At 42.8% G+C, this 17098-nt stretch overlaps 1 protein-coding gene across 10 annotated transcripts in view; it reads right to left on the minus strand.

Moving 5' to 3' along the window:
* PPP1R12A (protein phosphatase 1 regulatory subunit 12A) overlaps positions 1–15733 on the minus strand; it is a 129900-nt gene extending 114167 nt beyond the window's left edge. For 3 of the 10 annotated variants that reach the window (XM_066993436.1, XM_066993431.1, XM_066993441.1), the window contains exon 1: positions 15333–15733. In XM_066993436.1, the coding sequence (XP_066849537.1) occupies positions 15333–15569 (237 nt within the window). In that variant the 5' untranslated portion in view covers positions 15570–15733. The remainder of the gene's footprint in view (positions 1–15332) is intronic. The other 7 variants (XM_066993433.1, XM_066993439.1, XM_066993437.1 and 4 more) reach the window with 3 other exon arrangements.
* Positions 15734–17098: the final 1365 nt, after the last annotated feature.

Genomic DNA, 17098 nt, shown 5'->3' on the forward strand with positions numbered 1-17098 from the left:
TTCCAGTTTCATGCCAGTCAGCTTGAAAAAGATGATTAAATGCTAAGAAATAAAAGTTCCCCAAAACAGCAGCCACAAAGGTGAAGGGTGAGGGTGGATAATGAGGGATTGATATCTTGAGGGAGAAAGGGGGGAAAAAATAGTCAGGGAAAGAAAGAATTACGAAAAAGTGACTTAAAAACCAAAACTTTAGATATTAAGCAGTGTCCTCATACAACTACTATCTGGCTTCATGGAAGAGATCTTTAAGACACAGAAGGAAGCAGTAGCAAATGATGGAATCAACTGCTGTTGTTGAACATGAGTAATGTTATGAATTTGCTGCAGTATTTGTCTCCTGGAATTCACAGCTGCTTGGCTCTGATTTCCAACTGGAAAACGTATAATTTCCATTTTAGGAGACCAACTTGAAGGAGGTCAAAGCAATCTGGCTATCCTTGATTACACATCACAGTTGGTTACAAGCTGATGGATCTGCTTGTGCTGGTACATGCACAAAAACAAACTTCATCAAAGCAAGTGTACTAGATCTTCATCAGCTGAAGCAGTAGTACTAAATTTTACTAGAGACTCTGCTACAACTGGACAACGTCACATCTGCTTCTGGCAGTTTTAGAAGTAGTGCTGGATGAAGTTAAAAAAACTAATCCCATATAACAGTACTGGTGAATAAACATCTTGATTTCACAACATTCAAAGACTTCTCTATCTTCAAATTCAACAAGATGTACAACTCAACATATGTTTGCTGATTAGCAAGTGCAGAACATTTCTCTCTCTCCTTCCCAAACTCTTCTGAGTTTGGAAGAGCTCAAAAAAAGATTCCTGGCTTATTGCATTTAGTGGAAGTACAGAGTGTTATAACTACTGGCATAATATATAAAAGAATTAAGGCAATGCAAAAAAAAAATCACAATTCTTTCATTGTAAGTGGCACGTATATCAAAGTCATGGTGGAACCCAATGTAAATTTAGGATAAAGTTAAAGCTTGTTAATTTGAACGCTCTTCTAAGTGGAAAAAGCTACTGTTAACACAGTCCCTTGAAGACCCAAGCTTAAAAAGAATGTTCTCAACACTTATTACATTAAAGATTCAAGATTCAGAGACAGAGGCAGAATTTTAACTTTTTTTTTTACAGCTGAGAAGTGTTACCAACCAGCTAAGCACCTGTACTGTTGGGTAATCAAGGCAGCCAAAAATATTAGTAAAAACAGTATTAAGATCTAGTAACAACATGGAGATATTGCAGGCCATTACCTCAAAGCTGTACATCAAGAGGCTCTAGCATACACCTGCCTATACAATCCTGTACTTGAGATGCCACAGCAGTCGATAAACTACATGATGGGGAAGTGTCTCCTCCCAAGAGCTGTGAAGAAAAGCCACTCTGAATGTTAAGAATTATTAGCCATGCATGCAGCTTGCACTGGAAGTGGGAGGGGAGAAAAGCCATACACACCATAACCACCACAGTCTGTTCTGACAATATACTACCATTCTTTGGCCTAGAAATTAAAAGTTCTCTAGCCAGAAGAGATGAATTAGAGATTCGTACTCCGAACAACTTTAAAACTAGGTAAGTAACCAAAGCATTACAAGTTTGTTTTTACCTGTCACCTCTTAATACTTGCTTGTAAAGGACATCTAGGTCTGTTGCAGAAATGCAACTTTTGTTCTCCATAGTTGCTAATAGCTACAGCATATTCTGCAAGAGGCTTCCATTGAGCTTCACTTCATATTTTAACTTCTATAGCATTTACCATAATCTGTCTAATTTGACATTTTGCTGTTTCATTCAGCAAGATGCAGCACTCCCCCTTGATTCTTGCTTCTGTGGACACAAGCTTTGAGAGCCAAAGGAACAGCAGCAGCTGATGACTAGTCAAAAGCCTCAGGATAAACATGCCTGAGAATGCACATTCAAAGACGAGATAGGAAAGTAGCCAGAACTACTGGATCAGCTGTAGAAATGTATGTCTTCCTGGCTGAAGAAAGGATTTTCCTGGCATGATTGACCAGTCCGTTTGGCCAATAACTTGCTGCCTAATTAGAGTTCTCAGTTTGACATTGTGCCAACCCAAAGGTGTAATTTTACAAATTAAGTGTTGTTCCCATCCACCCTCTAAAGCAGAAGGGTCGGACAAATCGCCCTTCCTCAGTTATTTCAACAGGCCACCAACAGCCTGCTGCTCACCTTTCACATGTCAGCATGATCTTACAAGCAAGAAGTTCCCTTCATTCAGCATCTTCTAAGTTGGCCACAGTATTATTTTTGTAGGACTGAAATGTTTTAGGAAAGAGGGGAAATCGTTTTCTTCCAAGAGACTGACCACTTTTGGCAATGTTCACCGGAGTGGCTAAGCTTTTTTCCAAGCACTGTTTTCTCATGGAGTCATGTTCTGCCAGCTGATAAAACTCAGTCACAAGTATCTGGAACTTCAAGGCTTGTATTCAGAAATCAAGAAAGCCATGGAAAAGCCAGAACACCATGCTGTACCAAAGCAGGCAGATTATCTGCATCTTGTAATAATTTAAAAGAGATTTACATGTGATCGTTAAAGCCAGAGCCTTACTAAAATTGGCCTGCACCCAGAACTATTTGAGATTAAGGAGGCAACCAGTCTACCAGTAACCAATATTCTTGGTGAATCAAGACTCACTGAAAGCATCAGAGGCTTCCATGATTTATACACAGCCACTGACAAAAGCAAGAGTTCAAGTTCCTTGGTTCATGCATGTGGCTTTATAAGTGGTTCACATCCCTTTCCTCACGTTTTGCCACTCTGTGCATTAAGCAAAGTCAAAAACATGCCAGAGAAACTTACAGTGAGAGCAAGTAGAGCCTAAGTCAAGATCTTGGGTATCCTCTTGAAGCCAAGAGGAGCCGAGATATATGTAACTGAGATGCAGGATATATATACATCAGTTGCTGAAATCACCAAAGGAAGTAAACAAACCAGCAACAGACCTTCCTTGGGGCAAGAAAACAAAGTAGGGCACATGCCATGTTTCAATAAGCACCAGCTCCTTGCTCAATGCTACGCAGATGCAGACTTGAGTTTGGTTTTATAACTCAAAAGCACAGACAATACTTCGTAAGCATCGCTGGCTGTTTTGTTGCCTCGTAACTTTTCAAGTGTCAAGATCCAGTTTCTACAACACAAGGAGACAGGGCAAGAAAAAAAGGAGCAGTTTATCTGGATTCAAAAAAATCCCATCTCTGTTGTTGTTTTATCTTATGACAGGGTAATTAATATTCTCTACCCTGTCTTTCTCTGTGCCCACCTTTGTCTAGTTTGAAGGACTTCTTCCAAGAGCAGCTTATGCAACTATGGGATGTAGTATGGGTCTCATGAATCACAAGTAGCTATAAGTTACAAAAGTAACTCAAAAAAATTAGCGGTTTACTACTCATTAAGTGAAACGCAGTTTTATAGCCTATCGTGAGCTTAAATGCCATACATTTGAAGCCAAGTTTTAGGCCACCTTTATTAAGAAGGAATGAAGGTTCTGCTTAAGGTTAAAAGAGTTTTACTACCTAAGCAATATTTACAGTTGAAGCTGCCACACAACAGTCCAAATCAGTTAAACTTGTTATTATGTTTTTAAACTCCGTATAAACAAACACCTTCCATGTATTAACAGAATGTAAAGTGCATGCATGTTATCTTATACGTTATCAACAACAGTGGAACATGACAAGGCAAAACAGGGAAAATAAAGTTAAATATGGGAGAGTTTTCTTATCTAATATTGTTTTCTACAGATAATTAGAGAAGAGTTGGAAATTCTCAAGATCCAAGAGGGGACAAATTACGACAAAGGCAACCATGAGTAAAAGCTCGTTACTGTACATGCAGGTAAGCAAACAGCTGCAGAGAGACAAAGTCCCTGGAGGAACTCCAACAGAAGGGAAATTACACATCAGCTCTTTCAAGCAAACACTTGAGTCATATCTGTGTAGTTGATGATAAACTATGTCACTGATGAATCTATGACTCTGAAGTCAAAAGTAACTTTCTAGTAAGAAGCTTTAAGTCCTGTTGGTAGGACTTTTACTGGAATCCCCCAAGGTTTGCACACCTTTACCTTCAGCAACACTTTAGGTATATGCTGTATTTTGCAAAAAGCTTAAATTGAAGAACATTTTAATTAGACTATCATGTAAGCTTTTTCACATCAGAGTTTCCCCGTTTGTGCTTTCAGCCAGCATTTACACCTGACATGACAGATCACATACTCTAAAAGAGAATACTGAACAGTTAATAGCATCAAACTTTTAAAAACCACCTTGATTAATCAAGTATTTTGTTTGAGTAGGCTCTTCAGGCTTTGGTAAAGTTTTCATAAGTCAAACTGAGGTTGACACCCAGCACCTGACCTTCCCCCAGGAACTGCTCCACACACATCCAGAAAAACTTGCCCATTTCCATGTTCCTTATGCCAGAGGATCCGCTAACAGTCAAGCTCCAAAAAGCTACAGTAACAGCAATTCTCACAAGTAGGTTTCTTACAGCAAAAATAGATGTCTGCTCCAAACACACTGAAACTGATTTTAAGCCCTCACATGTCACCTAGTCAATCCATTCACCATGAAGAAACTACAAAACTTCACCCAGCGCAGAGCACACCCTCCTCATTTTGAGATGCGATTGCTTTCTTCTGTTGCACTGACCAAGGAAATGAACATCTTCCCAGCTTACTGCACCATTCCTGCCTTGGTGACAGAAGGGACAGTTATACTAGCATCAAGAAAAAAACATTCAGTTGCCAAATTGTTCCAGTAGGATTAGTGAATTTCAGTAGAGAAACCTGTAAACTTAGGCAAAGCTTGGGATGTTCTGAAAATTAGTTTTATCTAATGGCACTTTGCTTAAGGGACTGACAAACACTGTATCCTCTTCAACACAACACTTCAACACGACCCTGATTTCCTATGTACTAAACTTCAACTGGTAGACACAAAATAAGCCAATTACTTAACTAGTTGTAGGACTACAGCTATCTTACCAAATATAAACAGGTCCTGAGTGTGGTAGCTGCTAATTATGTTTCACACTTACTTTGCATTGCCTCCATGAATTGTGAACTGAAAGTGATGACTAAGAAACCAGAACTCCAGTAGTCATTTTACCAAAGCACTGCCTTACACTCAAAATCATATTAGATATTTTTACTAGTCTTTAGTAACGCTTGTTCAGGGTGGTAGTTTTTCTTGCAGGGAGAAGGGAAATGACATGTTTGAGCATGAAGTTCTTATTGAAGGTAATATGACATTCAAATACTTCAGGGGAGCCTCTAGCTTTAAACAAGACCAAAACCAACAAACTAAACCTGAATACTAGCTAACCTGTAACTAGCAAGAAGATAAACCAAGCAGTCCTTCTCAGGCATGTTAAGACAGTACCACAGAATCACCTGGCATGTCAAGCCTACTGTGCGAATTTTCTATCTATACTTCTCCAAACTTTGTCTCCATCATATCTGTAGTATACTCAGAGCTATCAATACAGTATAATATGGCTCTTCCAGGGACTGAGAAGGAAAAGCTGTTGAAGAACTACTAAAGTCCACTCAGTGTATCTAAGGTGGTTTTGTTTTTGCAAGTATAAAAGGCAGCATCTCAAGCTGCCACAGATTAATCGTGACAAAAAAAAGGCAAAGGGACAGCTGGATTGAAATGGGGTTTCCCTCCCAGTGACATAAATAACCTATCTTGCATGTTCTCCTTCATGAAGAAGGAAAGAGCTACATTTAACATGCTAATACTTACGTAAAGAAGCAGAAATAGCCTAACATCTACCTCACCACCCTGTAAACAGGGTATCTGACAGTAAATATTTTTCCTGGTTAATGGTTGCAAACTAGCTACAATTAGCACCATGTGAAACTTAATTCCGCCTACAGGGGGACACAGGAAAAACTTCTGGTCCATATTTATTTAATGCAACCTCATCATAAGACTGAGGTCTTTAATACCACATAGACACCAGAACAGCACGTTGACTCCAAACTCAGCCTTATGAAATGAGATTATCTTTGCTATTCATTAGTGTAAAGCCAGCCCATTAGCAAGGAATTAGTAATTTTAAGTGAAAGACTGCTACATACTGAGGTTAGCACTAGGATAATCTAATTCAAGAACAACGCTCAATAGCAAATTAGGGAAAGGGTAAAATTCCCCCATATCTCTCATCCGATTTTCAGCAGCCAGAACCAGAAAAGCAAGTACTACCTCTTTTTATGAGGAATTCCTATACAGAAACAGTGAGAGGTTGCTTGTGTTTCCATACTTCACATCAGTACCTACAGCTGTATCCAGCACCTGTATGCATTGCCAAAGCACAAACTTCTCAGGACAGCTTCTTCCTGTATCCCAACCACAGCTCCTTGGAGATCTTTCTTTCCACAACCTATTATGACCTATGAACGATTTTAGATTTTTCCTCCCAGTTTTACATTTGTTATATTTACACCTGGAATTATTTACACTAACATGAAAAAATTTCTTCTTATTCTAGAAGCAGGAAGAAGCCAAAGAAACTGATGTTACACACAGGTTCTTCTTCTTACAAAAAGAAAGCGTTGAGCTATTTTCCACAGAGTGCCAGACAAAGAGCACAGTCCTTGTGAAAAAGAAATTTAGTAAGCTTTCTAAAAATATTGTTTTATATGGTGTGATGGAAGTATTATTACTACCTAACAACGGAAGTCCCAATTTAGATGACAGGCACAATACTGCCATCCCGATCTCACTCTTCACTGAGTAAAACCTAAGGCAATTTGGCAACTCACTTTTGCTCAAGTTCTCAGCAAGTTAGACACCTGAAATACCAGGCCAGATTGATTTGAAAACATCTCCAAAAAAGACACGTACTGAAATTAGCAAAGCAAGTTTAAGAGTTGTTTGCTTTTTTAAGCTAGTTTAAGAAAAGCTACAGCTGTAACAGCAATAATTAGGGTTACTTATAGTTTATAGAATCATTACAGGGAAGGCAGACAAAATGCAGACCAATCGAGAAGATGCTACCAATAGCTTTGGGTTGTTTCAGTTCTGGGATTTGGATGAGAGAATGGGCAGGTACTTTTAAAAACCCTCCCTGATTTCATTAAGGTTACTCATGTAATTAACCCTACTCATTCAAGCATAATTGCATATATTTATAAACATAAAGCTTTTGTTAAAACTTGGCACAATATCCTTTGTAACTAAAAATAACAATTTTTCCTACTTCAACTATGGAAGTATAGGTTTTAAACCAAGAATGCTGTAGCAAGTTTCAGGACATTAAGCCAAAAGTTTCAGAGCCAGAAGTCCTAGTTGGTATTTTGGTTTCCAAAGGGGCCCACAAGGATCCCAGATTTGACAGAGGAATGCAGCTTGTCAGCGTAGGCTTCATCCACGTTAAGTATTTCAGAAAGTAGCGCTGACCACATGTACAGCGGCATACATACACACTGTCAGCAGTGCTCACCTTTGTTGCCAGATGAAGACACTGTTTTGCCTTAGAAAGGTTCTCAATTCAAGTATGAAGTTTTAAGAAAAAAATGTTAGGCAAGTCCTTCCTATAAGTTTGAAGCAAAACCTGTTAATGAGCAGTTTGTGTTGCTAGTTTATCTTAGCCATTTTGTGTAGGAATCCAAAAAACTAACAGGTAAATAAGTCACACAAACATTTCAGAGCCACAACACAAAGCTAAGACTTGTATGCAGTTCCCTGATGTACAAGAAACATCAAGTACTCAAGTGTGTACAGAAGATGCTTGGGTTACTCTTCCAGAATCACTATCAGGACAACAAAACAACAACAGCAAAAGCAAACAATCATCCCAGAAGTAAAACTTGAGCTGTAACCACTCCTGGCTGGCTAACTGATCACATCAAAGCAAACTGCCACAATTTGCACTCAAGACCATGCATTACAACCATAACCTAGGAAAAATAAATAGAAATATATTTTAGACTGATTTTAAGAAAAAATAATCCATGAAACTTAGCCCCTGACAGAAAGTTTTAAAGCCGGAACTGTTTCTAAAAACCATTGCTTACAGATATTTTGGTATCATGCTGGTTTTAGACAAAATATAAAGTTAGCATTCACGTGAAGTTACAGTAGTACCAGAATCACTTACTTGCAACCTTGAGGACAAACCTATTGCTATTTCCACACTTGGGTCCAAAATAAGACTGTTTTGGCTGGTCAAGGTTTTTTCTTTTCCTTTTCCCCCCCCCAGGGGGTGTTTCACCATCTTCCTAAAGCCAACTTCACTCTTCATTTATAGTAGCAGACCTTTGGAAGCCATTACCCTAAGAAATATACTCACAGAATCATATCACAGAATGGCTTGGGTTGGAAGGGACCTTGAAGATCACCCAGTTCCAACCCTGTGCCATTGGCAGGGTCACCTTCCACTAGATCAGTGGATGTTAATGGGATAAGTGCTAACACTGTTCATGCATAAAAAGGAAACTATCTTGTTCAAAAACTTCACGCTGTTAATTGAATCTTTGACTCCTAATTCATGAAAACAATGTTTGCAGGATAAGCACAGGGGTTGAATCAGTGCTCTGGAAGAAAAAAACAGAAGCCAGGTACCAGGTCTTGTGAAAACAAAGCATGAAAAAAAATCCCGAAGTACTTCCCCCTACCAAGTACCCTGATCATCTTTTGTCTTCTTATTCTATGCTTATCCTCCTGAAGCTGCTAGAAAGGAAACAGCTGAGGAATGCCGCCACTCTTATGCCATGCTTTCCATCGACTGTCATTTCAGGAATGCATATAGGAAAGTAAAGCAGCTTGGAATGTCTCCACCCACCCAGCAGCATCAGGAGCTGCCCAGCTCACCAGCAGCTCCATAGCCTTGCAACTGCATACCAGTTTACACTCCTGTGGTCATCCAGATCAATGAAGACAGATATATTGTTAAGAACCGATACAGTATTTGTTGGGTAAACATTCTCATATGCTGCGTTTCCTACATGGCATATAGTAAGCACTGGTAGTATGGCAGTAACGAGGTAGAGTTCACAATTTCTTGGTTGCAACAAGTCCCAGAAGTACGTACTCGTGCTATAGTCGTCCAGAGCTACCACATTTGTGCATCTAGCCTATTTGAATTCTTGGATAAAATTTAAGCATTTGAACAAGCACGTGCGCGTTCCTCAATACCATATCCTGTGAGCCCAGCCTCAAGAGTCAAGCTTATACAACAAGAAACAAGAAGTTCAGGGGGCTCAATTTTTGAGAGGATTGCAGTGGGTATCTTACTAGCCCAAGTAAGATGAGAGAGAGCGCAAGCATGCATAAAGGCATAAACAAGTACAGGCCTCGCCAAGAGCCTGTCAAGCCATCTGTTCCAACTTAAGTTTAGCATGTACCCTTAAGCCTGGAATACAGAGATGTGACTTAAGACTTACAACTGAGGAGCTGCTAATGATCTATACTGGCCAGTTCTGTGTCCTATCCGCAGATCTAACTAATACACTGAAAATTAGTAATTTGGTAAGCAGTAACAAATGGTAAAATAAAATGGTAATTGAGAAGCTTGCTACTATGACGCCAAGATCAAAAAGGCCTCAAACCAAGCATGCTCACATCAGTTTTATTCACACTTATAACTGCACTTATTATCTACTCTTAAAAGCTGCTTTTGATGATTTATCATGAAAGGAATGTTCTAAGATACCAAGCATATGCCAGAATGCATACAAAACCATGGATAAAGCTTTAGTGTAAAAGCACTATGAATGCCACAGTGAAATTCACAGCTAGAGAGCAGCAGAAATTGTTCCTGAGCATCAGTGTCAGCAAACACTAAAGCCTTATCTGAATGTATCCTTACACTGAACACAGAACTCCTCGTACATGACTCAATAAATGTCAAACAAGGAAATTTGCTTTAAACGCTTCATTACTATGCGCTAGAGTTCATTTGAATTTTCTATTTATGCATAACAACCATAGTGATGAAAACTGTTACAAAACCAGAAATGAAAACCCTGGGTTTAGACTTGACAGAGCTTAAAGAGACCAAGAGACACTTGGAGATAACAAACCTAAAAAGGCAAGAAGATCACCACTGATTTTCTGCTTGGTGTTACAGAAGTAACAATTACTCCAAAAGCAGCATTTAAAATTTCCACTATTATACTGAAAGTGTATTATGAAGAATCACATCTTTTCTCTCCTCTTGCCTCCATTTCAAGGGGTAAAAAAATTCTTAGATGACATGATCATTAGAAAGCTAACAAGTACATATTGTAGAATCTGAACCTAGCTACTGTAACTATGGAGAGACAGATCTATGGCCCACACAAGAACCGACTCCAATTACAAAGGGGATTTTAAACAAATATGCCTCTGTAGTCTAATCACCGAGTGAAGTCAAAATTACACTTATTTCAGGACTCATTTTTGCTATGCTTTGTTGTACAGCTCAAGAATTAAACAAGTCAGGATAACATAATACAAGCTCAACAAATGACTCCAAAATTCTCACTTGTGTATCATCTACAAGAGCTTTTGGGGGCTGCGTGGGTGGGAAGCTGTTCCCCCTTTAGGGAGAGTTCCCCCTTTAGGGAGGTTTAGACATCAGGTTCATCGCTACGCACAAAGCCTTTCTGTGCAAAAGGAAGTTCTCCTACTTGATAATCTTGAAAAAAAATGAACAGGTTTACCATACACAGCAGTATTTCCACTCCCCAAAAGAAGCAGTGCAGAAGTCATAGCTGGGAGGTTACTAAGATAGCTTTGAGCTATTTCTATACCTTCCTTATCCTTGGATGATGGGTGCTGCTGCTATGATGCAAACACCCTGGAGATTTAAGACTGCAGCAACCTGTTCTTTGCTCTTATGACTTGACGTGCTCTGCATGCTGTGGCCCCAGCTCAAATACATGACCTGTGTTATCATTTGTCAAAAAGGATTCCGACTGTGCAGCCTTAATGCCCTCCATCTAGACCTAAGGCAGAGGGATCCAGTGCTGGTCAAATTTATGTCCCTTTTTCACTTCCTGTTTGAAAGGATGTCATAACAAAGATGACACTGATGCCTACTGCAATGATCCCCTTTACCACATCAGGTACTGTGACCATTCCACCAGGAGTCCTGACAGAATTTTTCATATAAACCACGAGGAAGCTTCCTACAAGGAAGGTACTTCTTACTCACAAAATAAAACCCAAGCACAGGACTCACAGGACATACTAGGTCAGTGGTAACAGTGTATAGTTCGGATCACACGTGAATAGTTTCTCAGCATCTTAACTAGTACTGATGGACCAATGCAGAAAACTACAGCAGTGACATCAATACGAGTTTCTATTCAACCCCGCATAATACCAGGCCTCTAAACTGTTGTAAAGTTATAAAGCAGGTTAAACAGTCAACTTTGTATGTACACTTAGTACTTGAAGAGTTACAGAAAAACACTGAAGTTTGCAACAGAAAGAAGGAACCGCCTTCGGGAGACTTTGCTTAATTAAACTCTACTTGTCCTGAACCAAAGGGAGCACACACTCTTCATTAGGCATTAGGAAGTTCTCCTGCTGTTCAGCCTTCAGCAGTGACAAGGCCTGGAGAACACAATGACCCCTATGCACCAACAGCCAAGACCACGCTGCTCATGCTCCCCAGGCAAAGTCTCGATCAGGCCACTGAGACATCTTCCACACTCCGTGGCAGCACGAGGCTGCAGCACCCATCTCCCTCACGCAGACGGAAGGAGTGCAAACAGCAAGTCACCACCTCCTAGGTCTGAGAAGCCTCAAAGGAAGAGGACAGCCGAGAAGAAAGAGGCCCGAGTTGTCACGGCCCAATCCCAGCCGCCTCCCCTATCAGGAGCACGCAGGTACTCACTCCGCAGAGCAGGCCCACGCTCCCCAGGGAGCGGCACGTGCAGGAAGCGCGGCCTTCCAGGAACCCGGGCACATCCCAGCCCCTCCCCAGCACACGCAGCCTTCCCACGCTGCTGCCCAGAAAGGGTGGGCTCCTCTTTCCTGTAGGAAGCTCCGCGCAGCTTTTAGGCCAGCCACTTGCAGTCGCTCAGCAGCAAGTCCCAGTCGCGGTGAGCCAAACACATCCCCTTGCGTGGAGGGCAAGGAAAGAGAGCGGGAGAGAACGCAAACCCTGAGGAAGGGTAGGTGCTCTGCTTTAAACGGGACCGAATTGAATCCCCCTTTTGATAAGTATGCCCCAGAAGGCTTTACTGAAAAAAGCACAGTATATTCTTATTTCAGAATATGTCACTTTTCCCCTCTCTGCAGGGGCCATTAATCTGGGAGGCCACAGCTCACCTCTGGGCCCTGTTTTTCTCCAGTCCAATTGTTACTGCAGATAAGACAAGCTGCACTATCTATATGCTACATCTCAGCCTGGGTGACAGCTGTCTGGGAACTCACTATTTAACAACATTATCAACTTAACCTCCAAGTTAATCGAACAGACCTCTGATTTCAAGTTAGACCTTATAAATTTATAAAGGTTTTCTGGTCTCACACACATAGTATGCATATAACTTAAGATACTGCAACAGGATGCATAAAAATATCCTGCTGCAATATGCTACGCTATATACATCCTCCCATAGATAGATAAATTGCATATCCAGTTTTGTCTTTTTTGCTGAAGGCCTAAGCTGGATGTATGCTGAAACAAATTCTTAAAGGAAGAAAACAATGTCCAAATCCAACATTAGATGCAGGAATAAAAATCACCATTTAACAGTTTTTTTTTTTTTCATAGTTCTTCAAGACTTTTAACTCAAAGCAATTTAATTGACATGCCCTCAGCTATAATGCACTCAAGTCTGCAGTGAAATAAAATGAAATCACTCACTGGCATTGATGAGAGATGAATGAAATGTCTGCATATGCTCTCCCTTTTCCTCCTCTGAGCAAAACCAAGCCAATTGTAATCCCTCCCCATACACAGTAAGGAAAATAGTTCTACACAAAGCTTTCTGAAGGTAGTGACATCTTACCCCACTGAAATGGGAAGTTCAGCTAATTACTTTAGTAACAAAGCTTGATGCTCCATTAAAGACAAGATCTGAAGCTCACCAGAATTCCAGGATTAATAGTACTTCCCCCTCAGCATTTCCAACCACCCGGGACATTGGGGGAGAAAAAACAAACAAAAACCACACAGCTTAAGCCTTTTCCTATAACTGTTATATATAACTGGGGAAAAAACAAAAGGCCAAATAGGAAGAGAATTAAACATTTCATATACTGTCAGACACATGTTTGTTCTTAATAATTGCGGAAGAAAAGTTAGACGCAAGACAAAAACCTACCCAAACAAGGTAGAGTCACTTTGTCTTTGTGGACAAGTTTATTCCTGTGAAGCAGTAAAACCTACACGGAATCTGACAACAACAAAAAAAAAAAAAAACCAACAATGCAACAGCAGCCATGGCAGTCTTAAACACAACAGACTTTAACATTATTGACATTTGTCACTCTTCCTGACGGTTCTGACTGACTAGTTGCTGAAGAGTTTCCTTTGGGAACAGATACAGCTTTGATCCATTCTGCAGCCAAATCTGATTAAATGAATCAACGCTATAGACTGTGTAACATACGATTTGCACCTTTTATATGGCATACTAGAGAAAACATTGATGATAATAAAGTGAAACCGTAACAAAATGGTTGCGGGCAAGGATTTGTTGTTATGTCTGCCCCCCTCCACACCTTTTTTTAAAAAGCATAAAGACGCCTGGACTGCCTCAAGAGGATTATCGTTTCACAACTGATCTTCTTATTTGCTTTTAATATCATAAGACCAGAAAAGGCTCTTTAGTATCACTAAGAGCAGGAGAGTGAGCAAGAGTTTTAACAGTGATGTAAATCTTTACCTCCGTTCTCTTAGACTTCGCCCTTCCAAACTACAAACTGACTACAGGTAGAAAGAAGCGCAGAATAACTCCTGAGTAATTTTGCTGCAAGCTTTAGTACCCACGGTGTCAAACATTTGAAAATGCTCTCTAGACGCCATGGAGAGAAACAGCACCATTCATCTCATCCTAAGAGAGTTAAACCAAACGTCATCCTTCCCTACCAATCACCAGCCCACAGTAACTCGCTGACCCAACGATCTAACCAGTTAAGGAATGACTTCTAATACAGAGCTCCCCCCATGCACAAAGCAATCATAACTTGATTAGAAAAGAATAAATACAAAAAAAAACCACACTATGAAGTGACAGGGTAGCCTGGAGTCAGGTAAGCCTGCTGCAGTAACATTGTGACAGAGTTAACCACAACACCCAGTCATTCTTCCAGTTCAGTTCACAACTGAAAGTAAACCAACCCTTTCCACAGCCAAATGAGAGATGACTTACATACAGGAAACAGGGCAGAAAGTAACAGAAATTTACATCTTATGTTCAGAATTTGGCTCTATCCTTTCTTACTTCATTACCGTGGGGCAGCTAACGCTTGTAGAAATTCACATCCTCGAAAAATCTGTACGGGGTGGATGACACGCATTGAATTCGCCACCTCATTTTTGACAAAAGCACGACATAACAGTGTCCTCACCTAACTGTTTGGGGAAGATTTCTGCTCGATCAACCTACATCTCAACCGTTTTCTTTTTCCTTGAAAAAATGAACAACTTCTAAACTCAGGAACAAGAAACTAGCCTGTCAAAGACTGTGTTTTTTTTTGCTTTTTGGACATCCAGCGAACGTAATATCGCATCGAAGCTCTTGGCCTTCTAGAGAAAGAAAAACTATTCAGGCAAACCCGCATTATCTCCGGATTGCCACAGCCTTTCCTTATTTGGCTAACGTTTTGAGATTCCAATCAGACTGCTATGAACTTCAACATGCACAAAGCATCCATTTTGAGGAAACTTCACAGCCAGTTTCCCTTCCATTCCCCCCCCCCTGCCCCGAGCGCGAGTTCCCTCCGGGCAGCGCCCCCCCCCCCCCCCCCGCACCCACCCCCCCCCGCCGCAGCCCCACGGCAGAACAAAGCCATCCGGATTCCTTTGGGCTGCTCCCAGCGAACGGGCCGAGCAGCCCCGGAGCCCCGCTCCGCTTCCAGCTCGCTCCCACACTGCGGCAGGAGCCATGGCTACGGGGAGAAACCCTCCCGGTACCGCTCCGCAAAGCGCTGCCTCCCCCCGCCAGCCGGGCGCAGCAGGAAGCCGCCCTCAGGACCCCGGCCCCATGCGGGGGGGGGGCGAGATCCCCTCGGGGGAGGCCGCCCCGGCGCTGCGGCCCCCCGGGGGGCACCTGCCCCGTCCCCTGTTTGCCACCGCTGGGGCCCAGCCTCGGGAGGGCCCGGCCCCTGTGCGCCCCCCCATCGCCCGCACGGACCTGGTGGAGCGCGGTGAGCCCGTCCACATTGGCGTAGTTGATGTCGGCGCCGCGCTCCAGCAGCCGCAGCACCTCCTCCGTGTCGCCGCTGGAGCAGGCGGCCAGGAAGACGGCGCCGTCGTCGAACTTCACCTTGGTCTTCTTGCGCTTCACCACGGGCGGCTCCAGGTCGGTCTCGGAGCCGATCCAGCGCTTGAGCTGCTCGTTCCGCTTCTGCTTGGCGTCCGCCATCTTCATGCCCCGCTCCCGCCGGGCCCCCTTGGCGGTCGCGGCGCGGCGGATAGGCTTTATACCGCCACGATCCCACAGCGCACCGCGGCCCGCGCTCGCCCTCGCTCGCTCGCGCACCCACCCAGCCGGAGGGCGCGGAGCGGGAGGGAGCCGGAGGGGAGGGGAGGGGCGGGGCGGCGCCGCCGGCCTCCTTAGCATAACCCCGCGAGATTTCAGCGCCGGGGAGGGGCGGGGAGGGGCGGGGGGGAGAAGGAGAAGGGGAGGGGAGCGCGGGGGGCGCGGCCAGCGGCGTCACGGCCGGGGGTGGGGGCTTCGAGGCAGGGCTCGGGGGGGGGGAAGGGGCCTAGTGCCCCCCTCTCCCCTGCTGGTGTTGCAGGAGTTACAACGCCCACACGCACCGTTTGAAGGTGTAAACCCTAAAACGTACTTCCTCAAGACATACAGCTTCTAGGAAGCGAGCCGTTCCGCGCAGTTAGTTCCCTTCCCCGAGCACAGCGTGTTTTCCTTACCGTAAACAATGCACATTTCCATTTAAATTGAGGCATCTCTGGGGATAAAACGTGGTTTTAAGCTTACTGGGAAAAAAAAGTTTTAATTTCAAGTAATTACAGGAAGCAAAGTATAGTCTGAAAGGGTCACCAAACCTCATACTCTTCGAATTTTGCATGGTTTGTTCTTTTCTTAATTACGATGTCTCCTTCTTTCGTTACGGTGGGCAGCCTCACAGCCCGCTCTGCCTTCTTATTTCCGTTTTTATCCATAAGAATGTCAGTGGCATTGCACAAGAAGCGACGGTTCAGGTTATGTACCGTTAGCAGTGTGTTCTCGCTAGTGCTCTTCACAGCAGATTCTCACCTGCAACTATTTGCGCGGTACCCCTCACGCTTGATCACACAGCGGTGCGTGACACGCAACCCGCTGAAAATTTGCAGGAGCAACACAATTGTGGGTGTTTGAAAGACAGTACCTGGTAGGCAAGACAAAATATTTGCCAAAGAAAGTCTTGCAGTCTAAATAGGTGGATGAACAATGACTTGGCATCTAATTAATACATTCCCATTGATGACCCATGTGTCTACTCAGAGATACAGTTTATGTTCCTGGACCTGATAGTGCATAATCCATTTCAGAAGTTGTCTTTGTAGTGTTTGTTACTCACACGGGGTAATTGAGTGGTGCCCAGTATGCACAGTTACCAGCCTACAGCTTGGCTGCAACTTCTGACTTGTGGCGAAGGAGAGGATCTGTGCGGCATCCAGCTGCATACTGTGGTCTTGTCCTCTTGGGCATCCTTCCCTGGGGACAGACTCAATCCAATGACATTCTGTAAGGAAAGTACCTTCCCACAAAAAGGAATGAACGTCCTCTGTCCCCAGGTGTCTCCAGTATTGTGGGCGTACCCTCCCCAGCGCCCTGCAGAACTCTCTTTCCCTCTCTCAATCGACTTTCTGGAAATTTGGCTCTTCAGAGAAACCACATACCTGAAGAATGTAGTACACCAATTTCAGCAAGGATTTAACTCAAGAATCAAGTGC

Source organism: Anser cygnoides, chromosome 1 (assembly GCF_040182565.1).
Source record: "Anser cygnoides isolate HZ-2024a breed goose chromosome 1, Taihu_goose_T2T_genome, whole genome shotgun sequence".
Classification (NCBI taxonomy): domain Eukaryota; kingdom Metazoa; phylum Chordata; class Aves; order Anseriformes; family Anatidae; genus Anser; species Anser cygnoides.